Source organism: Dicentrarchus labrax, unplaced genomic scaffold (genome assembly GCF_905237075.1).
Source record: "Dicentrarchus labrax unplaced genomic scaffold, dlabrax2021, whole genome shotgun sequence".
In the NCBI taxonomy this organism is placed as follows: domain Eukaryota; kingdom Metazoa; phylum Chordata; class Actinopteri; family Moronidae; genus Dicentrarchus; species Dicentrarchus labrax.
The window spans coordinates 1,323,195-1,348,819 of record NW_026136716.1 but is presented as its reverse complement, the minus strand read 5'-3'; the positions used below and the strand labels follow the sequence as shown (position 1 = coordinate 1,348,819).

The window sequence follows — 25,625 nt, the reverse complement described above, 5'->3', positions numbered from 1 at the left end:
ACGGCTCACATCGGCTCCCGTTAATGAGGGGAGACCGTTTCCTTCGTCCGTCCACTTCGAGCTAGTGCCCCAAACTTTAAACCTGCAGCTTCTTCAGGTTGGAGCATCTCTCTGAACATGTAGAGTTTTTTTTTTATCCAAACTCTGCCGTTCAAAACTGTGCTGCATTCAAGGACACTCCAGAAGAAACCAATAAGCATTAGCAATTAAAGCTGCTGCTTCCTCTTCCAATCAAGGCTTATACTTACAATTATTGTCATTATCAATTAATATACTGATTGTTTTCTTGATTAATTGTTGATTTAATTTCCTCTAGGCAAGGTAGTTTTAGATTCAATGCTACACAGTGTAGTTAAAGTTAAAAAGAACGTCATAAGAGAGAGAGAGATCTGTATAAAGGATTAAAAAATGAATCCTTCAAAAGAATAAGACGTTTTAGTGGCATTGATATAAAAGCGTTTGAGAATACTCCTGATATTTGTCGCTGTGGTTGCAATTAACACTTTTACCTTCTAGAAACTGTATTTCCTGTAAAAAAAACAATAAATTCTTCTTGATTTGAACTGTTGTTTACAGGCTGTGTAAATTACATGAGCGTTCGTGAGAAGATACTGTCCTGTACTGTTGAGAAGGGAAAATTTTTTCTTAAAAATAGTGGGAACCCTGTTTTCTGACCATCAGTCTACAACCTAAAGATATTCAGTTAACTGTCACTTAAGACAAAGAAAAACAGAAAATCTTAATAATTCACAAGTTGGAAGTAGGAAACATTTTCGCTTAAACGATCAAAAGTTGCTACTATTACTATCTACTTAAAATATCAGACGTCAGAGTGTCCTTAAACGCACCATCAGCAGGAGTTGATGACAGTAAATAAGGATGTAAAGTTCAGTAAATGTGCTCAGTGATGGATCGTGGATCTCAAACTGAAACCACCGGCTGCTCTGAAAGTATCAATCAGTCTGAAAACCTGTGATCTGCTCTGATCCATCTTCAGGAATGTAAACCACCAACAGCAACCATGTGCCGGTTTGTTGGATTGTTGTTGGTAGTTGAGGGGGGTTGCCTAATTTGAAAATGCCCTCGAAAAACCCCAAAAGTTCAACTTGAGCCGAGTGTTGGATCAGCAGATGGAATCCATTAAAACAGAAAAGGAGCTTTTGGTTGGGAAATCACCCGCAGACACCGAACTGATGCTGCTCGCACACGTAGCCCGACGGCGTTCAGAGATTCTGCTCTGCTCTATTACTCCACTTATTTATCTGACAGACATCTGCAATCAACATCTCAGTTCTCCAGGCTGAACGTACTGCAGGTGAATGTTGGCGTCCAATAGGAAGCAGTGTCACAGTGAGAAACTGTAGAACTGTAGAAGATTTCAGCTCATTAAATGAGCTGAAATCAATCAAATGTCCTCAACTGTTACATATGCAAGCTTTACAGCTTATTAAAAATAGTTTGGATAGTTCAAATATCTTCATTTGGGGGCTTTTCCAAGCAGCTATTGATAATGTGTTTGTGATTAAATCATCTGTGTTTCTGCCCCCCCCCTGGATACCACAAGAATATCTCTCTAGATCCGGCCCTACAGGGACTATTTGATTGGTGTCTGTGAGGACTGTTTCCTGCTTGAGGAGCTGATTAACTGAACGTACCAACATACAATCTCATTTAACTAAAACATCAGTGAAACAAAACTTCAGGTTCAGCCACGATCTCTTCACTTTCTTCTTCTGCAGGAGTTTTTCTGATGTTTTTTGACCTCCAGCTGAAATAAAACTCTTTTCTTTCTCTCTTGCCTCTGTTTTGCCCTGATGAGCGCTCGCTCGCTCTCTCTCTCTCTCTCTCTCTCTCTCTCTCTCTCTCCCTCTCTCCCTCTCTCTCTCTCTCTCTCTCTCTCTCTGGGTGCTGGGTTTGACTGTGCATGTATTAACTGGCTGCATCTTTGATGGGTTGTTGTTTTTTTTGCTTTCTGTTTCCTCTCTTTCTTCTTTCTGGGCTGCTCTTGTAAACTAGCTGACGTGGATGCAGGTAACTATCCTCTCTCTCTTCTTCTACCTCGCTCTCTTTTCATCCACCCCCCCATCCATCCATCCGTCTGTTGATTCTGACAGCGCCTCGTTGAGAACAGCTTGGGTTCAGCGTGTCCACTCAGTGCCATGAACTGTTAGTGATGCTCGTCATTGGTCATTCGTTTATTAGCAGAAACGGGATAGACACATTATCTATAATGAATCATAAGTTTTCCTCCAAAAGAGTCGTGTAAAGACTGCCTGTTGGGTTTGGGTCCAAGAGGCTTTGGTCGTGATACACATTGCTACAGATTTTCATACGTGTCGGTGAAACGTGCCTCGGGGTCTGAGCCATCTTGCGACACGCCCATATAATGTGTACATTTCCCCCACCGCCACATCTTGTGCCACATTTCAGGAGATTTTGATCTGGGGGGATAATTGATAATTAAGGAATATTCATTTGTGTTGAATTGGGGGTTTTTCTCTTAAGGAAATCTGTATTTGACCTAAAATTTATACCAAATTAAACAACACTTCCTGGATTATAATTATATAATATTATGCATTATTCCTGGAATAATTTGATTTAAATCTTTTAAAGTACATTTAAATTACGTATAAAAACAGTCAGCTGGCAGAAAGTGCAGGTTGAAAATAAATGTATTCGTATGGCGTTGGAGTCAACATGGCCGCCTAAAGGTCGGTTTGGACCGCTGAACCCGAAGCTGAGACTGAACCCGTAGCTCCGCCCCCCCCACCCCCCCAAAACAATCTTAGTTTGGTTAAAATGATTTTAACTCATCGTAACTTCACCCTCCTCATGTTCTTCAGCTGTGTGCATGTAAACACACACACTCTCTCACACACACACACACACACTCTCTGCCGACTCAGCATTATCGGCGCCATCTGCTTTCCACTGTCAGTCCTCACAACATGGCGTCTGCACACAGGAAGCGCTCTAAAATTACACTTCACACGCTTCCTTCAGCACGTGTTGATCACGTAATGAGACAGCAAGTTAAACACAGATTTATTGGTGAGGATGCCTTTTTAATAACACGGTGTTAGTGCTTTACAACTAAATAATAATAGATAAAGCTTTAATTAATGACCAATAAATAAGGAACACTAAATAATTTAACATTTACATTGCTCACTGAGAAAATAAACAATGAATAAAAGTCAAATAACCAGAAACAGACACAGAAAGTGCATCAGTAAACATAAAATTCATGTAAAAAATCAACAAAAATAGATATTTATGAGTGAATTTCAGGCTGTAATGATACTTGAGCCGTACTCTACACACTTATGAAGCCATTAATTACACTTAATTAATAAAGTCATCAGTTAATGAAACTGCAGTCACTGTAATGGATGGATGACACTTCCTTTTCCCCAAAAAACATTCCTGTTGGAAAACTTCTGCATCTGTGAAGCTTTAAATACCCTGTGTGTGTGTGTGTGTGTGTGTGTGTGTGTGTGTGTGTGTGTGTGTGTGTGTGTGTGTGTGTGTGTGTGTGTGTGTGTGTGTGTGTGTGTGTGTGTGTGTGTGTGTGTGTGTGTGTGTGTGTGTGTGTGTGTGTGTGTTCCCGCCGCCACATAAACATCCACTGTATCATTACTCCGTGCGGCGGCCGCTGCGGCTCCGTCAGCCCTCTCAGACTCCTCGCTGTTCACAGATCAGCTGATTCCCGAAACCCAAAATAACGCCTGGACTCCATTTTTAGTCGCGTCCACTTCCTGTAAATCCTCAGGAAGACACGTTTGTTCCCACACTGACAAAAACACTCGACCACAGTTTGTTTTCACAAGAGGGAAAGTTTCTCTTTTATTTTTCATGATCAATAATCAAACAACTTTATTTACTATCTACTTTATTGTTCAATCTAGAAGTCTTTTAACAGTTGTTATAATAAAAAAGCTTTAGCCTCAGTTAGCGTGAATAAAAGTTTTGGTTCAGTCTGATATTTGTCTGTTTACTGTGAATCCCACTGAACCCGCCGATCAGCTCGACCTTGACTATGAAGCTCAGCCAAAATCAGGTTTGAGGTTAAAGGTCAAATCCAGAGCTTCTCAAGCCTGACATGAAACCGTATAAACCGTGGGAAAGAATCGCGTCCTGAGAATCCGATTGGAGAGCCAGAGACTGAAGAGTTGACCGGAGTTTAACCTTAAAATGTTCCACTTTAAATCCTCCTCAGGGAGAATGCTCTCTGCAGACCCAAACTTCCTGCACTCAGCTCCGGATAATATAATAATAATAATAATAATAATAATAATAATAATAATAATAATAATAATAATAATAATGATAATAATAATAATAATCTGGCTGTTTAAAAAGATTTATGTCAATGAGAGACAATTGATCTCCTCCAGACATCTATTAAGACATTTATAGTCTGGGTTTTTCACAATAAAAGTATAATTTTCACATTAAAATCCTCAAAAACTACACACACACACACACACACACACACACACACACAGCTTCACTCCTCACAATCTCTGTGAATCATGTCTATCATTTTAATCCTCATAAACATTCACTTCCCTCTCATTTAGCTCTGATTGATTGATCGTCTCTCACCGAATCAATCAGTCGATCGCTGTCATTAATCGCGTGTTTAGCGGCGGTCACTCCGTCCCGCGCTGCCTCTGACAGCTGCTGTTATTTCCCCGGCAGGCGGTCGCTTTAAGAAGGAGATGGTGGTGGACGGTCAGAGTCACCTGCTGCTGATCCGAGATGAAGGAGGCCCCCCGGAGGCCCAGGTGAGTCCTGCACCTGCACAGACCCCCAAAAACCTGAGCTCGGGTTTCAACTTCACATCCAAACCACAGAGACTGCCTTTAGCTGCTAGCTTTAGCCTCAGTCTGTTACCTCGCTGGTCAGAGGTGTGATCTTTAAAGTGACTTTACAGTTTATGAGCCTTTTTGTGTGAACAAAGAACTTCTGTCTGAGATTTGGGGCTTCGTGACAACAGAGAAAGTGGGTCAGGTTTTTATTTCAGAACTGACCAAATGGAGGTTTTAATGTGAGCGAGTCTAGACAGAAGAACTCGACGATTCATGAATAATTCAACCGTTTCCTTTCTGCTCTTCACCCCTCTCTCTCTCTCTCTCTCTGTCTCTCTGTCTCTCTCTCTCTCTCTCTCTGTCAGCATCAGTGAAAGCATCTAATGTCCTTAAAGTCCATCTGACTTCCTGTCAGTGTGTTCTGTTGTCAGCGGTCCTCGCTGTGAATAAAGTTGTATTTTGAACTCTCTCTTTCTGCAGTTTGCCTTGTGGGTCGACGCCGTGATCTTCGTCTTCAGTCTGGAGGACGAGATCAGCTTCCAGACGGTTTATCACTACTTCAGCCGCCTCGCCAACTTCAGGAACACCGCCGACCTGCCGCTGGTCCTGGTTGGCACGCAAGGTCACACACACACACACACACACACACACACACACACACACACACACACACACACACACACACACACACACACACACACACACACACACCTCTGTGGTTTGCTGTGTGTTACAACATGAGGCGGCACAATGCAGCCTGCAGACCTGATAAAGCTATCCTGAGGCGTTGCTGCCACCCAGTGGAGTCTTTTTGCCGTTACACTTAGAGAGCTGGCACATAGAAACCTGGTTCTGGTCTCTCTGTATTACGATTACGATTTAAACAATATCTGAGCTCCTGCCTGCTGGTTTCGTGTCTAATTTGAAGACCTTTCAGTCCCGGTCGGATCTTCATCAGTTTGTTTAAATATGGATACCCCACCAGGATGATAAACATCTCCAAACTAGTGCTGATCAAATCTTTGTATCCTGGTATTTTTGTGAGATTCTGGCTGTTTGGTGGTATTTTATTTAATCAGATCGAGATCATCGATCAGAAGAGATTGAAATCTCTTCCCCAATGGAGACAGCCCACCAGTTACAGTCCAAATATAATATATAATATAATAAAAACACAATTCACAGGGCCTTTATAAAGGTTTATAGCAGCTTATTGTCCTGTCAGGACATAGAATATAGAGTTTAATGTTATTGTGTGAACACTGAAGGCTTGAAGCTGATTAAACACAATAAACTGACATAAAATCCTCTGTTAAAATAAATGTGGGAAACACAGTTCATCCTGCATTTAAACAGCAGAGGGCGCCAGAGTACCACCCACATTCCCCGCGTTCTCCCTTAAAAGATGAGCTCTTGTTCTCCCTTTTCCATTTGTCACCTTTTAAACCAGGACCCTGAACGCAGCATTTAGAACGTGTGCTGTCCAAAGAAAAGACTCTAAAAACACCAGAAATGGAAGATTTAGTCAAGGTCAAAGCCCAGAATGCATTGGGTTTTGCAGCCTTTTATCTGCACTGTTGAATAAGGTTGTTTTCTGTCATTTAATTTCCTTTTTTTGGGTTGTTTTCCCTCCCAGATGCCATCAGCTCCGCCAACCCGAGAGTGATCGACGACAGCCGAGCCAGGAAACTCTCCAACGACCTCAAACGCTGCACCTACTACGAGACCTGCGCCACCTACGGCCTCAACGTGGAGCGAGTCTTCCAGGACGGTAAGAGCTCTTATTGTGGTCAGGACAGCGGAGTCCACTCCCCTGGGAAGGTGACTTTCCTCCCCCCCACCCCCCGACAGCCCCGGCCAGAGCCATTCGGACACTCTTAATCACACGTCAATTAAGAATGAAATGGACCCACTCAGCTATTTAGCTCAAACCGAACAGCAATTAAGTTTTATCATAGCGAGGGCGAAGGGAGGCAAAGAGAGACGATTCCCCGACGGGATTAATAAAAGAATCAGACATTATAGGAGGAGGAGGAGGAGGAGGGTGTCCGGAGTCGTCAAGGTCCTGACTGACCCTGACACTCGGGTCTTTTAAGGCGGTCACAGTTTCCTGGATCAGAACTAATTCAACCTCATCGACTTCATTTCCAGTCCTCTCCAAAGACTTTAAACCCCGCCCATCAGGTCGAGCTTAGCGTAGCAGAGCGTCTTCAGCACAGCGGTCTGCGTGTCACTGCGAGTGAACCGGTCTTTTTTTATTGTATTTCTTTGTCTCCTGTATCCTGTGTGGCTGAAATCTCTGGTTTCACTCGCTGCAGCTTGTTAAGACTAAAACAAACGCTGCCTGTGTCGGATATGAAAGCTCCGAGTGAAGATCAGTGTGTTAATGAGAGTGCCACAGTCTCAGCACTTCAGAGAAGGTTAAAGGTTGAAGTCTGTATCTGGAGCACTGCACCTGATCCAGAAGTGTGAGAGGAGAAAAGTTTAGTAAACCCTGCGGCTGGTGTTTTACATTCTGAGAGCGCATTAATAAGAGGAGAGGCAGTTAATGAAGCGGCGGGCGCAGGGTTAACGGCTGTAATTAGAGAGAAATGGATGACAACGGAGTCGGCGGTTAATTAGCAGAGCGGCAGCGAGCCTGCCGGCCTCTGGCTTCGTCTGCATCCACCTGAAACCTCCGTCTGCGCTCACAGGTTGTTGTTTTCACTCACTCTTCGGCTTCAATGGCAGAAGTGCAGCTCGGAAGAGGAAGAGCCGTCACATGGGGCGTTTTATTTTTTAAGCTAAAAGTGGAAACCAGTTTAAACTGGTAGAAACCAACAGCAAAAAGGCTTTTAGGTCAGAGAAGTTCTCTGGGTCTGCAGTAGATGGATGTAGTAAAGGATATCTCTCACACACACAACACACACACACACACACATACACACACACACACACACACACACACAGTGCCTGTTACATTTGAGTCTGAACATGAAGAGAAATATGATCATATTTAAGGTTTTAGAGCTCTCAGGTGTCGTTGCTGTGTTTGTCCTGAAGGGGGCAGTGCAGGAACAGAGACCTCAGAGGTCTTCTGCGGTTCGTCCATCAGCTTCTGTCCAACGCCTCGAAATAAAGTTCTGATATACTCTGTGTGTGTGTGTGTGTGTGTGTGTGTGTGCACTCTTGGCCCAGGAGGAAGCTTTCCACACTAAACGCTGCCTTATTATCTTCTTAATTATTCCACCGTGTGTGTGTTTGTAAGAGTGAGTGTGTGTGTGTGTGTGTGTGTGTTTGTTTGTTTGTAATAGTGTGTGTGTGTTATTGTCTCTGACACTGTCTCTTTGTATTTTTCTCGTCATTATCTCAAATTAATCAGTTTTTTAATCATCCAGCAGAACGATGAGTTTAATGTTTTCTGTCGACGCCTGAAACACGACAGCAGCTCTGTGTGTGTGTGTGTTGTGTGTGTGTGTGTGTGTGTGTGTGTGTTTTTGTTTGTGCATTTTCATTTTTTTGTATTTATTTCATTATTTTAGACGTGTTTGTAAAAGAGTTTTGTTTGTTCCCAAAGTTGTTCTTCTGGTGTGTGTGTGTGTGTGTGTGTGTGTGTGTGTGTGTGTGTGTGTGAAAGCAGTTTCCTGTTCTGTATTTAATTTTTCTATTTCAGACGTTTGTATTTTTGGGAGTGTGTGTCTGTTACTGTAACTACAAGTGTTACAAACACACACAAACACACACACACACAAACTCTCTCTTTAATTACTTCTTAGCGTGACCTTAATTTGCAGCGAGGACTTCAGTAATGACGCCGCTCGGCTCTCGGCCTTCAGCCACTTAAAACACTCGCCTTCCTCTAATTGGTCAGAAGCATCATACACACACACACACACACACACACACACACACTGTGTTTCAGAAGTTTGTCATCGATAGAAACATCTGAACTCACCTGTATGGCCACTCTTTACACCTGGATTTATCAAAATAAAAGCTTACTAATTGGCACTGATACATTTATTTTGAAAGTACAGATAGTTACATTAATACACAATTAACAATATAAAAAAAAGAAAAGTTAATAATAATCTGAACTGCATAAATATGTGAATCTTGCTGCTGTTAAACACACAGTAATATTTACACATTTGTCATTTTAAGGTTTTAGACCAAATATCTTTTAAAAAAGTGACTTTTTTAAGACCAAAAACTAAATGAATTGAATTAAACGTGCAGTGCAGTGAAGCCTTTAAAGATTGTTTGTACCGTCCTGCACCTCCCTGGAGTCTGATTGATCATATTTATTTCGAATAGATTGTGTTTTCTGTTGTTTCAGAGTCTTCTCTTTCCTCTCGGACAGATTGGGACTCCGTATTAAACGCCGTTTGCAGAAGGCGGCGTGTGTGTTCGACGACGGTGAATAAAATCACAATTTATGAAGGGACTGGTGTGTTCGTATTGATCTCACACGCACGTCTCCGTGACCTTCGCTTCATCCGGAGTCTGCATCGATCGCGGCGGGTTGGGCCGGCGGGGAGGGGAGGGGAGGGGAGGGGGGGCTTTAATTACAGCGCTCATATTCAGCTTCATAATCAGCTGGATCGTCACTGCGACAAGCAGAGGCTCCTGGTGAAGAAACGCTGATTCGCACTAATTTGACATGATTGGTGTGTGTGTGTGTGTGTGTGTGTGTGTGTGTGGCAGTAAAGCCTCTATGGCGAGCGTCGTAAACCTAATAAAGGTTTTGATGAGTTACAGCGGCTGCACGGTGAGACAGAAATTGCACGAGTGACCACAACATTTAGCGTTAAAAATAATTGGCCCGCTCGTCGTCGTGACAACTCCTGTGTTCAGGAAGGGGGAGAGAGAAGGGGTGAGGAGGAGGAGGAGGAGGAGGAGTTCTCTCTCTCCCTGTGCAGAGACTGATGATGTGTGTTTGTCGAGGCTTTAAAACCAGACAGACCTGAAATTAATGATTCAATTCATCATTGATCAATGTGATGATCATTTTTTAGATTCATTAATTGATCGTTTTCTCTCAGTAGTATCAGAAATGGTCAAAATGTGTCACTCAAAAACCCCCAAAAATCAGTTCAAATATGAAGAAAAGTGAAACTATCTCCATAAGTTTAATTTCTTTCTTTCACTCTCGGACAGATTGTGACTAAAAGCTCTGATTCAAACGATATTTGTTGGTTTTTTACAGACCAAAAAATCCCTCAATGGCTTTAAAACTTCAGTTTTCAGAGGTTAATGTCAGTTAATTAATTGTTTGGTCTTTATAGTGTCAGAAAGTAGTCCAAAGTGTCTGAAAGTACAAATGTACAGTTTCAAACAGCATGTTTTATTTGTCAAAAATTAGTTGTTTTTAGTATTTTTTTTTAGCTTAAATAACCTGTTTATAGCTTGTTGAATATGAATATTGTTTAGTTTTCTTCTTCTTCTATGAGAGAAAACAGAGTTTTTGGGGATTTTGACAAAGAAACCTGAATAATATTAATATTTAACAAACAGATTATTTTAGCTTAAAAAATACTTTAAAACATGATCAGATGAGCTCTGGTGTAATGTAATTTAGTTTGAGAACTTGCTTGTCTCTATAACGTTATAATATTTATTAAAAATATTCCCAATGAAACAGTTAAAATGTCAGTTTATGGTGAAGATAATAATTCTGGAGGTTTTTACAAAAAACTACGAGAACCTGATGAGATAATCAGTGTTTTTATCTTTTATTGTTTCAGTCGTTTTCTTTGTTTAAGGCTGTGTGTGTGTGTGTGTGTGTGTGTGTGTGTGTGTGTGTGTGTGTGTGTGTGTGTGTGTGTGTGTGTGTGTGTGTGTGTGTGTGTGTGTGAACATGTAATTTGCTGTAATGGGAAGTGAAGCCTGGTCCAGTCGGGGGGAGGGGGGGTGACCTCTGTGTGAGGGATGGAGGGAGGGTGACAGCGCTGTGCTCCCTCGTCCATCAGCGCGCTAATTTAATTAGCCTAATTACACCGACATGAACCCCCAAACACACACACACACACACACACACACACTTCTTATTTTTTCTAATCCGTGTCAGAGTGCAGATGCGGGGCGCTTCGTTAGCGCACGCTAACGAGCTGAGATGACCACACGCGCTCTTACACAATCACTCATGAACGTCCAGACACTCACAACTGCATCCAGTGTGTAAATATTCCACACACACACACACACACACACACACACACACACGCATTCAGTCACTGTCACACACTAACAAACTAATCAGATCTCTCATATCTGTGCATCGGGTTAATGACGTTTAATCCATTTAGAGGATCTGTAATCAAACAAGCTAATAAGACTGATACATCAGGTAAATGATGCTGTTATTTATTGATTATTGACAATAAAAACTCATAGTTACTGTTTGTTGTGGTATTGCTGGCAGCCATCTTGACTGACCTGACCAATCGCAGGCCGTGTTAAACGTACAATATCTGATCTCTGCCACTCGGGGGTCTCTCTTAGCTGCTGCCAACGTTAGCTCAGCCTGTTCCTCTGATAGGTCACCAGGTTATGATCTCTAATGGACTGAGGCTAAAGCTAACAGGCCACAGTAAACTTGTGTAATCAGTTATTTTGTCAAACTATTTAAAGTGTCATGTGACTTCAGTCCATAAACACGTACTGATTGACACGGAGGAACGGTTTGTGGGTTTATTGGATCCGGTGACATTTGAACAATGAACCGATGAGCTTACTGTTCTATGTTTGCCCTTCCTTCTTGTACAGCTCCTTCGCTTTTTCATCCAGATGTTTGGATTTCACTTTGGAGCTTCAGGTATCAACCGTCTAACAGTGGAACATTTATGAAGTGACGTAACCAGAGTTTGTTTTCACTTTCATGGATTTGTAAGAAGACGCAGACCAAAGGAGGAGTGAGAACCTGGAGAATCATCAGCTGTAGGATTATATCTGCAGCCGTCTTCAGCTCCGCCGTCTTGACTTTAAAGTGAAACACTGCAGAGTCAGCCTCCCCCCCCTCCTTCCTCCCTTTATGTCTCACCCGCTGGTGCAGCCCCGTCATAAATCTGATCAAAGGGGAGACGTTTCCATTAGAAGAAATGGCAGCTTCTCAGAGCAGAACCGAGATTGATGGATAAAGTTAAATTGCATTAACCGTGCAGTTTAAATATTTAGCACAGCCTTATCATAACTGTTCTTAACACTTAAAGTAAAATACAGCCTGCCAGGTACGCTCGCTCCCATTGGTCCGTCCCCAGCTACCCGTCCACTTTCTGCCTGTAGCATCTCGTCTGTGGGGATGCTAACGTCCATCTCAGCAGCCTCCGTGAATAATTACATTAAAAAGGCCCCCATGCGGGTCAGAACCGGAGCTTGTGGAGATAAAATGTTGTGTCTGATGGTGTGTTTGAGGAGTCAGGAGAGAGTTAAGACTTTAGTGACTCCATTATCTCTGTTCCAATAAACACAGGCCCCCGTTTCATGCGCTCACAGATGAAGCCATTGTTTTAATTGGGCTCGTTAAAGCCCCCGGCTTCGTTAATGAGGAGCCAGTCGTAAACATTTAGCTCCAGGTGACGCGGGGCCGAGCCAAGGGCAGCCGCAAGAGAGGAGAAGAAACTCTCAGATGGTTTAAAAAAAAATGAAGTTATTTAGAACAAAATTAATTAATTTGTAATTAGTTCATTTGATTAAACCTCGACTACCTGGACATATTTTTGTGTTTTTCAACTGTTTTTGTGTTTGATATTATCACTTTAATACATGAATTTACACAAGGAACTAGAATTTCATAGATCTACTTATTAAACTTAGTTCCCTCTGTAGCTCTTTTTTAAAGAGTTGAGCTAAACGCTACGTCAGCATACTAATATGCTCACAATGACGAGCAGGTATGATGTTAACCAGTTGACCCTCAAACTGACCCATATGTTAGTGGTTCCCAACCTGGGGGTCGATAAAGATCCACAGGGGGGTCGCAAGGCCTTCTTAATTTTAAATAATATACACAGTAGGTCTATATTTCAGCATTTGGTTCATTTCTGTGAAGAAGTAAACTGTCTAATAGAACAATGACCAAGATTGATGGACAAGAAAACAGTGAATTTGTCAAAAAAGAAGCCAAAAAGTCTGTATGATTGTAAAAAGTCAGCAAAACACCAAGCAAAAAGAGCAAAAAGAGCCGGGTGAATTAAAGTAACTTTCTTACATGTGGCTGGAAATAAGTGTGTGTGTGTGGGTGTGGGTGTGTGGGTGTGTGTGGTCTTGAATTTTATTTTGAAATCTTTGTGTGTTACAGTCGCCCAGAAGATCGTGGCCACCAGGAAGAAGCAGCAGCTGTCCATCGGCCCGTGCAAGTCACTCCCAAACTCACCGAGTCACTCGTCTGTTTGCGCCACGCAAGTGTCAGCCGTCCACATCAGCCAGGTCAGAGGTCACAGTCATACATAAAATAAGATTCAATAGCGTTTTATAACATTTACTGACAGATTTTTAACTCACTCACACACTTTTTAAGCCCATATGTCAGTTTGACTAATGAGGATATTCAGATTTGCACAATATGTTCAGGTCATGTTTGACTCTGACATTCATAAATACATTTGACGGTGATTCATATGTTGTTTTTTGTCTTTATTGTTAATCGATATTTATTATTTGATCACAGTTCAGTCTTAATGTAATCATTCAAACAGAATTTAACTGTAATAATAATTCCGATTTCTGTAAAAACTGCAAAACCTGTAGACTGACGTCACTGTAAAGTTTCTGTTATAGACCTAAATTTTTGTTACTTTAGTCAATTTTAATCACATTTTAGGTCAATCTTTAATTTAACTTACACTGGAGATGCAGTGAAGAGTCCATTTAGTGGCTGCTCTGCAGATTTCGGTCTCTAGTTGTCTCATCCAACGTAGACAGAAAATGAAAACATGAACTACAAGTAGAACGTGAAGAAGAACATGTGATATGATCAAAAGCTCCAGAACAGCTACTTAATGGACCTCGTAGTGTGACTGTTTTTTTTTATTTTTTTTTTATGAACTTTTAAATTACATTTGAATGTAGTTTGATGAATGAATCTTAACTGAAGGTCTGTGTACAGCTCTTTCTGGAGCTCTCAGCTGAATCTCATGGCCTTCATCAAATGAGCAAACTCCATCTGTCTCTGGAAAAAGCTAAAAAAAATGGACCATAAGTTAACTTTTACTGAGTTTTTAATGTTTTCAGACGAACACAACCTCATCCACACTGTTACTGGAGCTTCAGGCCGTTGAGCTCTTCGATCCCCATCCCTCAATCCTCTATTGATTTCTCATTAAAAAGCCATCGCTCAGCGTGTCTGAGCAGCGCCGACGCGTCCCCCGAGAGCCGTGTTTATCTTCCCGCCGCCTCCACGAAAAACGGCCCTTGTGCATCTTTAGCTCTCACTGATTACTGTCGAGTGTTCAGGAGACGCCCATTACACTGATGAGACGCCATTAGGAAACCTTTTTTCTCTCCACTTCCTGATGCAGAGATTTATCCCAGAACGATGCAGATTTCTAAATCACTCATTCACAAATAAACAATCTTGTGATCGCAAATTTCAGGTTGCTGATGGAGGAAAATGAGCTGAGTGATAAAAATGTTCCCTTTTTTTCCCTTCCAGACGAGTAACGGCGGCGGCAGTTTAAGCGACTACTCGTCGTCGGTACCGTCCACGCCCAGCACCAGCCAGAAGGAGCTCCGCATCGACGTCCCGCAGACCACCAACACACCGACGCCCGTCCGGAAGCAATCCAAACGCCGCTCCAACCTCTTCACTGTGAGTCCTTTTCTTATTTGTGAAGGTGCTGACAATAAATCTTAATGGATTTCAGCTTGAAATTTAAAGGTGGAAGATACACAGACTGAGAATATCCTCGTTAAATAACAATTATTCCTCTAAGAATAATTACAATTTATTATAATCTGGTCTTATTTTTATTTTCTCATGTGACCAAACATTAAAAACTACTAAAATTAGACCCAAGTTACAATAAAACAGCTCTCAGTTATTAGATAAACTTCGCAGAGACAGTCAGTGTTATGATTATAGACTTTATCACAAACATGCATACATGTGTGGAATTTAATGAAAATCAGTGCAGATTTATTGATCCAATAAAACCACAATCAAACAAACTGTGTTGTGTGGAGGACGGACATCATACAGCAATTTGTAAAAACCTGTAGTGAATGTTTTATTAATGATCTTAACACTAATATACAGTTAAATAATGTTAAAGGTTGTAGTTAGCATTCCTGTTATAAATATACGGCTTTATAATAAGTAGGGATGGAATTGGTAAGATTTTATTGATGCCATATTCCATTCTGCTTATCGGTCTGATTCCCTTTTTGATTCCTGATCAGTTTTTTTTAGTTTCCAGCAGCCTAGACGCAGAAGTTTGACGTCATCAACTGTGAGAAAAGGAATTGATCATCTCCGCCATGTTTGTACGATGGCCCAAAGCGGACAAACCAACCACTGGCTCTAGATTGGGCCTTTTGGAGAGTTTTGCAGCCGCTGTAGTTTCTCCTCCACGCTTGGAAGGCTGAGCTGTATTCACATGGTTGAAACTTCTCCAATAGATGCCATTAAATCCCACACACTGCTCCTTTACGTCCACTATTATCCTGCTGTTTATTTTCTCTATTAAGCTGGAGATTGTTCAGGTTTTAAAAGTGTCAGAAAGTCTTCAAATGTCTTGTTTTGTCCGATCAAAACACCAAAATATTCAACTGACCAAACAAGATCCAGTTAGTTTGCTTATTGTTCACATGAACATATTTTCTGAGCATTTTAACAGAACAATCACCATCACATGTAGTTAAATATTGATTGAAAGCTCCAGAACATCCACTAAATGGACCTTTGAAACACACACAGGGCCGTGTCGAGAGGTAGGGACTGGAATCTGATTGGCCACCCTATTATTTTTTCCTCCAACCATGTCAGGCTATGTTGGAATAACTGGTCCAAAGTTAGGCTACATTTTGGTGATGGATAAACTGGTATGGCTGTTTTCAATAGGATCCCTTGACCTCTGACCTCTAGATATCTGAATGAAATTGGGTTGTGTGGGTCCCCACGAGACCCCCCCCTTTGCAGACACTTTATGCTGATACAGAAACCAGGGTGTTATTTTAGTGTATTCAAATATTTCTACTTACTGGGCTCCATAAACAGAGTTGGAATTACATGAATTGGGAATAACTGGAACACTCAGACACCCCGAGTCTGAAAATGTCTGCCCCTGCTTCCACACTGAGACCAAGTATGGCACGTTTGGTGGAACGGGTGAAGATTTTAATGAAAACATCAGCCCCGGTTCTTCGCAGTGTTGGTAATGACGGTTATTATCTGGTCCACAGTCGAGGAAGGCGAACGAGACGGACAAGGACAAGAAAGGCCTGGAGGCTCGAGCCGACAGCATCGGCAGCGGGCGAGCCATCCCCATCAAACAGGTGAGACTTCCTGTCTGTTCCTCCTCTCTCTCTCTCCCTCTCTGTGTTTGATGCCTCGGCCTTGATTAACAGTGAAATCACACACTTAACATCAATTAGAGTGAGGGGCTCTCCCGGGTCCTCCAACCAGATCATTAGGAGAAGGAGAGGGATTTCACTGTCACTCCCTCCGCTGCTCTTTTCTCTTCCTCTTTTCTGTCTCTCCCTCTGTTCGTCCACTTCATGTCCCCTCGTTTCCCTTTCAAAGCAACTTCTTTTCCTCTTGTTTTTGTCTTCCTGAGCGCCTTTTATCGGAGCGCTGGCAGCCGCGTTTTAAAGTAGTAAAAACAGAAGAAGGGGAAGCAGAGGATGAAGGGGAGGGCGAACATCTCTGCTCACACGCGCCTGCTGCGATGGCGAGGAGAGCACCTGAATTAATTTGAGCTCCTTCCGCGTTGGAGCAGCAGTGGGTGAGACGGGTGGGGGGTGAGAGGGGTGGCAGAAGGGTAGCGTGTGAGGTGGCAGTGGCGGGGTCCGCCGACAAGCAAATCAGGCAATTAGTGAGCACTAATCGCGGCCTCTCGTGTCGCCGTCATGGCCTCGTTTGTAATCTCCTAATGAACAAATCGCATCTCTGATTAGGGGCCGCCTCACCAGGAGAGAGCGGACGAGAGACATGGAGACAGACAGGGAGAGAGGGAGAGAGGGGGGAGGCATGTGTTGCTGCTGTTTGTGTTTGGGGAGTCGTCGTTTAAGGACGGACCCCGCCGTGCTGTCACAGCAGAGCCCGGAGTAATTGCAGCCGTCCGCATCGTGTGATGATTCCTCTCCAGCTCCCAGCGGCTTCAAACACGCCGCTTTCTTCTTCTTCTGTGGTGTTAATGCAGCGGTGGAGCCCAGCAGGCGTGGTTGAGCTTTTTGGTCCCGTTAATTTGTTCTGAGTGCAGGCTGGAGTGCAGAAACACTCGTCACTAGGTGGTTATTAAACAAACTTATTGGAAAAATGTCGGATTAAATTTTTAAGGATAAAAGAAGAGTCAAACTTTTTACAGACGTCGCTGTGAACTGAAAAACCTCTTTTACATTGAAAACGGATTTATTCTGCTTCTTTATTTGCTTTAGTCTGAATAAGGCTTTACGGTGCGTTCATGTGCTGTGGGAATACACATCACACTCTGCGCTCATTCCCAAATTTTCTTTTTAATTTATCCTTTGAACCAAATATAATTATTTTTTACTTACATACATTTTGTATTGCATTTAATTTGTTTTATACAACCCAAAATCACCATTTGCCTGAGGGGGCAATGTTCTTTAGACCCTCAATTTGGGCGAAGAAACCCCCCAAAAAAATGGAAAACATTTTTTATAATTCATGTTGGTCAACATTTAGCTTCAGAGCTTATTAAACATAAGTCCTTCTGACTTGAAAAGATGAGTTCACTCAACTTATTAAATTAAGTTTCCAAATAAACATGATCAACACATTGGCATTACTTCCCAGCATGCCCTGCTTTAGGGTTAAACCTTCTTTTTTGTAGTTTGAAGAATGCCTGTAATACATGTCAAGATCAGTCATAGCTGTTTTATTTTCGTAATAATGTGATGAAGGTAGTATTGAATTCAGCAGCCTTGTGTGTTGTCTTTGTAAAAACTCTGGTAAATTAGACACTTAAACGAGTTCAACTCACAGCTAATATAGTTTTAGTTTTTTTCTCTTAAGAAATAGGAGCATCTCATCAGCATGTAAGTTTACTTTAAAAATTCAAACTCAACTTCACTTTCTGTACGAGATATAAAACCACATTTATTAAACTACTCATGAAGTTTGAGCCTGAAATGATTAAATCCACATTAACAGACGATTATTGAACAGGAAGTTGGTTATCATGCAGTATTCATTATCCAAAACCTGCTCACCAGAAGCTTATTTATTAAGTCAACTGATGAAATCCATGCTAATAAAGCCGGACACATACTTAGCCCGGCATGGCACGACATGGCTGACACAATAAACCCTCCAGAGCAGAATAAAGCAGAAGAGGCAGCGCTGTGAGGCAGAGCACCGAGCTTTCTCCTGTTGTATTTTTTTGGAAGTGGACGTTAATTGATTTGATGGTTCCCTGTGGTCGCTCTCGCCTCGTCTCCCTGCCTGCTCCTCAGTGTCGACGGCGGGATCAACACACCGCAGACCTGCTCCCTAATTAGACTCTGAGTGTGTGCGAGTGTGTTTTACAAAGACTGTGTGTGTGTGTGTGTGTGTGTGTGTGTGTGTGTGTGTGTGTGTGTGTGTTAGAGAAGAGATTGCACTTCACATTCAAGGTTCAACTACCTTTTCCCCATTAACGCTCCATTTGCACTCCATTTTACTTTCTGTGTGTCCTCCCATTAGCGCCGTGTTCACACTTGTTTTTAATGAGACGGTGGTCTGACTCTCCGTCGCTTTTCTGTTTCCCTAATATGAACTCAACACATATTTGTAACCTAGAATAACCCACCAACCACAGGCTTAATCAGTCAGTTCTGACTTCTCTTTGTCCACTCATTATACATGGCTTCTTTGGCTTCATTGTGAGAGAAATTAGCTAAGTAACATATAGGTTTCTTGTGTGAGGAATCAAATGGTACAGTAGTACAGCAGCATACACTATATCTTCATAATCCAATATACATCTTATGGTTGGTTTTATAATGTTTATTGGTTTGGAAAGGAGAAACAAGCTCTGTCTCGATATAAGAATCCATCCAACCAAATTCCTAATAGAAGATCTTCATTTAGAGCATGTAAAGGTTTGGACACTGCAGCCATTTAGTTTTAAGTTAAAGTTGGCATACAAGATGGTGTCATCAGCATAAAAACGACTATGACAGAGCTGAGTTAGAAAATAAATATTGTTTATGTGAGGTGGTAAATTAGAAAACTAATTACATTTAGTCCAGATTTATCCACATTTATGTATCAGCGGCTTTTCTTCATTGAGTTTGACACTTTAATCATACTGACAAATGTCTTTATTTCTATTTATTTGTCTAAAATGGCTACAGCATATTCTAATTATCTGATATAACAAAAAGGCGTTCAGCTCACAAAACCAGTTAGCAGAATTATTAGTTGTAGTCCTGTAATAAGCCTGCTTCATCAGCTGCCGCCATCTTAACCAACAACAGTAATTAAATGAAAATGAATTAGTTAAAATGTGCTCAGATTTGACTCAGAAATGGTTTGGATGTGTGTTGGAGAAAGTCTTAAATCATGAAATGTAAATTGATGATTGGTTTAGTCAGGAGTCTGCGTCATTAACTGACCGCTGATTACCGCCGTACCTTGGAGGAAGGAGGCGGCCAGGCTGGTGACCTAACGGAGTCCGACATCTGCCAGAGAGATTAGCAGCCTCACATTCCTCGCCACAACACAAACACACACACACACACCCCGCCGTACAGTCAGGTTCCTCTCAAGGTTCACATTGTGATTTTAATATACAGCTGTGAGCTTCCAGGTGCTTTCAAAACTTCAATATGAGAATATGAGTTTGAATAATACAACGTCTGACTGAATTATGAAGTTAAACCAAATTCAGTCTCATTATCCTGCTTTGTTTTGAAGTCCAGTGATTATTTCTGGTTTTAAATTCGCCTTTAATTTTCATCTGCGAGGGCGGGACAGTGACGTCTTCTTTACCCAACTGCCACTTCGTCTTCCTCTACAGCTCATTCTTATCTTGTACCTGTGTGAGTGTGTGTTTGAGTGCTTAAACCACTCATTCGCCCTGATCTCATTAGAGCAACTCTCGACCACTCGAGGTGACGGCAGTTCAGTTCGCCTTTTGTGAAAGGAGAACGCCTTCGTTAAGAGAGTCCAGCGCTCATTAAACCCCCACCCCCCCCCCACACACACACACACACACACACTGAGACCAGGACATGGTGGACTCTGCTGGCTGTAATGAGAACGGGGCGGACTTCCACTCTGAGGCAATTATCCGGTACAAATCCACACAAACACACACATTGTGTACAGAAAAGCATTCACACACATAAACATTTATATTTCCACTCACATTAAAACAGGCCCAGAGTAAGTGTGTTACAGTGTGTTACTGTGTGTTAGTGTGTGTGTGTGTGTGTGTGTGTGTGTGTGTGTGTGGGCGGGATGAAGGTTAGATGTGTCATGTAGCCCAGCGAGCGCTCAGAAACAGTTTCTCATTCAGTTTGTCTGCAGGTAAATCTGAAAAATATCTCTCATTTACTTTCACATCAGACACAAGAAAGAAAATTCAGGAGGAAAAGCCACAACGATGTAATGTTAGCGTTTTGGCTTAAAAATCAATTGAATGTTTTAAATTAGATAAACACATTAAAGTGTTGGTTAACAGTGCTGCGTGATGTGGGTAAAGAAGTCTTATTGAGATTATTGTGACAGATTATTTGTACATGATTAAACCTCTTAATCAAATTTAAACATACAGTATGTAAGTTCTGTCACTCAAGATCAAAACACTAAGAAAAGATGTAGTTCGCTGAGGTTGTGAAGTAGCTAATTAAATCTATCTTACAGGATGTTTTATTCACATTATGTTTCGACATGTTTGTTGACTTTCTTCATCACTCTCGGACAAAGTTATCACCTAGAGTCATGTAAGGAAAAGCGTTTCCTCGATGAAACTGCGAATGAAACTGCAGATAGTTCGAAAACTCAAGAATGGTGCATCAAGTTCAGTCTTATAGACTGTAAAAATGACTTTCCGCCACAGACAAATTCTTACAGTGGGAACAACTGCAGCAGTTAAATTTAGTAAAATATAATTTTAAAGACCCAAGAATGAACATGTTTCTTATAATTAACTCTCTGAGGGACAACATTTATCTCTGCGACCTGCTCGACGATCTAAAAAAGGAAACACATGTGGAGTCAAAGCTGCAACCTCCTGCTAAGACGCTCCGCTGCCACATGAAACCACAGAGGAAACACTGGCTGCACCGGCAGCTGATGGCTCCTTTTTTTCTTCTTCTTCTCTCTTGAAGTGAGCGGATGCGTCCAGCTTTGTTTACAGAGGCTGTTGACGGCGCAGGGCTCCTCCGACATCTGCTCCATGCCGCTAATTAGCCGCTAATTACCGGAGAGAGAGGGAGAGGCTCGCTCATGTCTCTGTCAAACGGCTGACCGAGGCGCTTTGAAAACCAACAATCTAACAAATTAATTTCCTCCGACACAGCAGCCGAGCCGCTGGGACCGCAGACACACCAGAGAGGTGTTTTTTTTTTATTTCTTCTAAACCTTTATTTACTCAGTGAAGGTTGACTGAGCGCTGTGGTGTTTTTACACACTTTGACTGAGTCCCACCTGGAAGCTGCCCAGTACAAACAACCTTTTACTGGTGAGCAGCTCCACTGGAGCAATTTGGGCACTAAGCATCTCGCTCAAGGCCGACCCAGTGATGGATGATAAGAGGAGGAAGTGATTCTTCACTTTCAATACACTGAACGTCAAAATCATGAGATGGATTTTGAAGGTTCTGAGACACTAATATCCGTATTAAACTAATGATGCACTTTGAACCCTAATTAAGTCCTGTTTCCCAAGAACTCTTGAACCCTGATACTACCAGTCACACACTTGATATTTGTCAGATGTCTGAAGCACATTATAGCCCTGTTTAGCTGATGTTTGGTTCTGCTTGTATTTTTACTCTTCTGTGCCCACTTTGAGCACAAGTTCCTGCAACTGAACTGCAACTCTGCTCAGGGTGTGACACTAAATCCACGTTCAGGGCTTGATGATCAATGCTTCATCATCCCAAGAATGGGGAGTTGATGGAAAAAATACAGAAATTAAAGGATCATTACAGTGGAACAAACCAAATATCTTCAGATGTGCTGGACACCATTTTGGACCATCGGTCAGCCCTGTTCTCCATTAAACTATAAACTTTTTACTTCAACTTACTGTAGTGTATCTCAGTTGGTGTCACTTTCAGTTTGACCTCCACAAGTGGTTCAGATAATCTGGATAAACCTGTTTTAGTGACGTCATTGTGCTCCCAGGTCTCAGCTCTACTTTGTGTTCGACCAATATGGGTTTTTCAATGCCGATATATACTTCAGACACATGTTTACAGCAGGATGCATGACAGCTACAGGGCTTGAAACGGGCTTAAAAAAGTGTTTTACCTTATTCTCAAATAATAATATTCTCTCTTACAAGGGACACTAGATAAAAGGTTTTTTCAGCTAATAGAAATTATAGACAAAAGGTATGAAAATAAGAACCATAGAAGCCCCAAATTATGTAATTTAAAAGTCCAAATTCCTTGTTATTTTTGGGGTTTTTCAGTCTTTATTTGATGGTTTACAGTAGAGACAGACATGGGAAGAGAGTGAGAAGGATGACATACAACAAGGTTCCCAGTGGGAATCAAACCACGGATGTTGTAATTACACGGTGTGCACCCAAGACCTCGAGGGCCTTCAAACCAAGACCTTCAAATTCAAGTTTTTGCCATGTTTCTGTCCTCCCTCGGGTTTTCCCACAGAGATCTTTTTTCGTGATTCTTCTAAGCTTCCTGTATAGAGAGCACATTTCCAGCTTCAGAGGATCACTGAAGCCCTGATGCTTTGTGTAAAAACAGCAGTTAATAGATCCTGTGACCTCCAGCTGGACGACCTCCTACTGTACATGAACTCTCTGAGTCAGATTCCTGCACGAGTCTCGGACGGCGTTGTCTTGTTCCTGCGAGGAGCTGATTAGTGTCGCGGGTTGTAATTGCCTCTCGCGGGGTTGCAGACGAGCACGGGGCTGGGTGGTTTTGACAAGTCTACTCGTCCCCCCTCGGCGCCGGGCGCTTTGTAAGGAGTTAAATTGGATGGTTAATTCGGGTGTTATTTACCCTGTAATTCATTAGTTTCGCCCCGCCATTGGCAGCGGGCAGGCTGTAATTTCACGCTTCGCAATAAAAGATGTCTCATAATCTGCTTCATTTAGCAGCCAAAGAATTTAATGAAATTAACTGCGGCCCTAATTAAGACGGTGAATATTAAAGACCTGCTATCAAGGCTTTAACGAGGGTGACACGATCCGCCTTCCGCCGGATTGGAAAAATATCATTTCCCTGGGAAAGGTTGTCACTGCTCGGAGCCATTTTGGCCATGATGACATTTTTGTCATGCACACTAACCCCTGGAAATTAGATTTTTCTGGGGGTGGGTGGGGTCGAGGATGTGTTGGAGGGATGTCTCTCCCTCTTTAGTTTGAGAAATAATTAAAACAAGGAACACAGGCGTCAATCAAAGAGCATTTTTAGATTGTGCTCATTACGCCTCTGCGCGGCGGTCTCCACGGAGCGCTCGCGACAGTTTTTTTGTTTGGCGCCGGGGTGTTGATGCGAGCACGCTGGAAGTGTCCCTGTGGTCGCTTTGTTGTTTCACGCTGCGTGTGTGTTTGTGTTTGGGTGTGTTGTGTACACGCGTCTGATGATGAGCTGGACAAAAGCGACCAGCGGCGACCTGAGGGTCTCTCGCTGAGGAAGAGGAGTTGTGTTTTCTTCACATCCTGTCTCTCTCTGGTTGTCAGAGGCGAGCAAGGGGCGAGGTTTTTTATCCACTAATGAATTGAGACTGCTGAAGTAAGGTTTGGATAATTGAGTTTCTAATTAATTACCCAGAACTCTTATCAGATAAATCAGCTCCTCTTCAACCCCCCTCTTCTTCTGTGGTGTTTTATTTGATCTGGTCTGCGTCCTGCTCCCCTGGGCCTGCCCTTCGCTGTCCTTGGCTCATCAACGCCGACCTTGTCATGGAGACTGATGCTGCTGTGTGTGTGTGTTGGTGTGTGCGTTTTGATGTTAGTAGTGTGTTTTGTTCTCTGCTTTGGTGTTGTTCTGGTTTGTTACCGAGGTAAATATTTCACACCAGGCTGCAAACTTGTTTTTTTCCCCCTCCATCGTCCCCTGCAGTGACTGTCATCAGGTCAAGTACCGCATGGAAAGAAATTATGCTTTAAACTAGAAAACACTCAGAGAACACAGAGCTCTGCCAAGGCTCGTCTAAATGTGTGTGTGCTTTTAATAGCAGACGATTATTTTAAAAATTAAAAACGTAGGTCTGGAGCCAGAAACCCTTTTTTTCAAGAGCTGTAGTTCACCAGGAAAAAGCAAGAAATGTTTTAAGATCTGTTATCAGACAACTAAACATAAATCACCAAACCAAACATGTTTTTGAGGTGTCTTTAATGACACCAATGACATTGTCAGTTTTGCTTATTGGCCTAATTCTTCATCACTTCCCTCATTGATTCCTTATCAGTTTTCTGTGTGAAAGCAGGCCCCAGTCTGTCTCTCATCGTCTACAAATGAATGGATGAAATGAAAGAATATTTGTACAACATTCGTTCTCTTTTGGGGTTCCTTAGTCAGAAAAACATCCCTGCATTGATAAAGGAATTGAAAACCTCAGAAGGTACGATGGATTTCCAATCCGTTGTTTGGAACCGGCTTCGGATTCCCATCCCTAAACACATTTTAATACAAATACCCCCCCCAAATATAAATCTGAGAGGTCAGAAAATTAATGTGATTTTTTTAAAGATATGTCAAACAAGATTGTTCTTGTGTGGAATATAGAATATTTTCACCTCTTCAGACCTCTAAAATTCCTTTAAATGATACCTGTAGATAAAAACATCTCCTCCAAAGGGAACAAAAACAACAATTCCTATTTTCAGGTGAATATGCACTAATGAAATCATACCCTATGAATATTATATTCCATTTCTGTCAATAGATCCTCCTAAATGTTACACACTGGACCTTCAACAATCAAAGATATAACCGCTGTCAGTGTAGATATGTAATCAGTTTAACCTGAGAACATAACCTCACAACCTGATGAGGGGTCACTGTCGAAAATACTTCATCATGAGCCAAAGATTATATCACGGCCTCTGATCTGTTCTCCTAACTCATAGTTGATGACAAACGCTTCAAAGGATATAAAAGTGCAGCGGGCCCTTTTTACATGTTTTATTCTATTTTTAATTCTGTCTGTCGTGAACTGACTGCTTTTAGTGCTGCGCAGAAGACCTCAGATTTGACATGAAGCATCATTCCTGTCGTCACCAAGGTGATGTTTACCTCCAGTGAGACACACTTTCCTTTATATCCCTTTTTGTCTTCTGTGAGCAGCCACATTGAGAACCTGACTGTGATCTCAGACTCAATACAAACCAACACACTCTCCTCTGTCTGAGAGGATGATGGATGACCCGCGATCGCTGCTCAGGCCGGATCAGATGGCCCGCCACGATAGAGGAGGGAAGCGTCCGGCTTCCCTCCCATCCGCCATCACCCCCCGCTTTGCTGT

At 42.2% G+C, this 25,625-nt stretch overlaps 1 protein-coding gene across 6 annotated transcripts in view; it reads left to right on the top strand.

The window, feature by feature from the left end:
• The window catches only part of agap1 (ArfGAP with GTPase domain, ankyrin repeat and PH domain 1), a 135,540-nt gene that overhangs the window by 58,860 nt on the left and 51,055 nt on the right, over nucleotides 1–25,625 (top strand). For 4 of the 6 annotated variants that reach the window (XM_051426921.1, XM_051426923.1, XM_051426919.1 and 1 more), the window contains exons 4-10: nucleotides 2,017–2,031; nucleotides 4,708–4,793; nucleotides 5,298–5,439; nucleotides 6,454–6,588; nucleotides 13,096–13,223; nucleotides 14,449–14,604; nucleotides 16,197–16,289. In XM_051426921.1, the coding sequence (XP_051282881.1) occupies nucleotides 2,017–2,031; nucleotides 4,708–4,793; nucleotides 5,298–5,439; nucleotides 6,454–6,588; nucleotides 13,096–13,223; nucleotides 14,449–14,604; nucleotides 16,197–16,289 (755 nt within the window). The remainder of the gene's footprint in view (nucleotides 1–2,016; nucleotides 2,032–4,707; nucleotides 4,794–5,297; nucleotides 5,440–6,453; nucleotides 6,589–13,095; nucleotides 13,224–14,448; nucleotides 14,605–16,196; nucleotides 16,290–25,625) is intronic. The other 2 variants (XM_051426922.1, XM_051426920.1) reach the window with 1 other exon arrangement.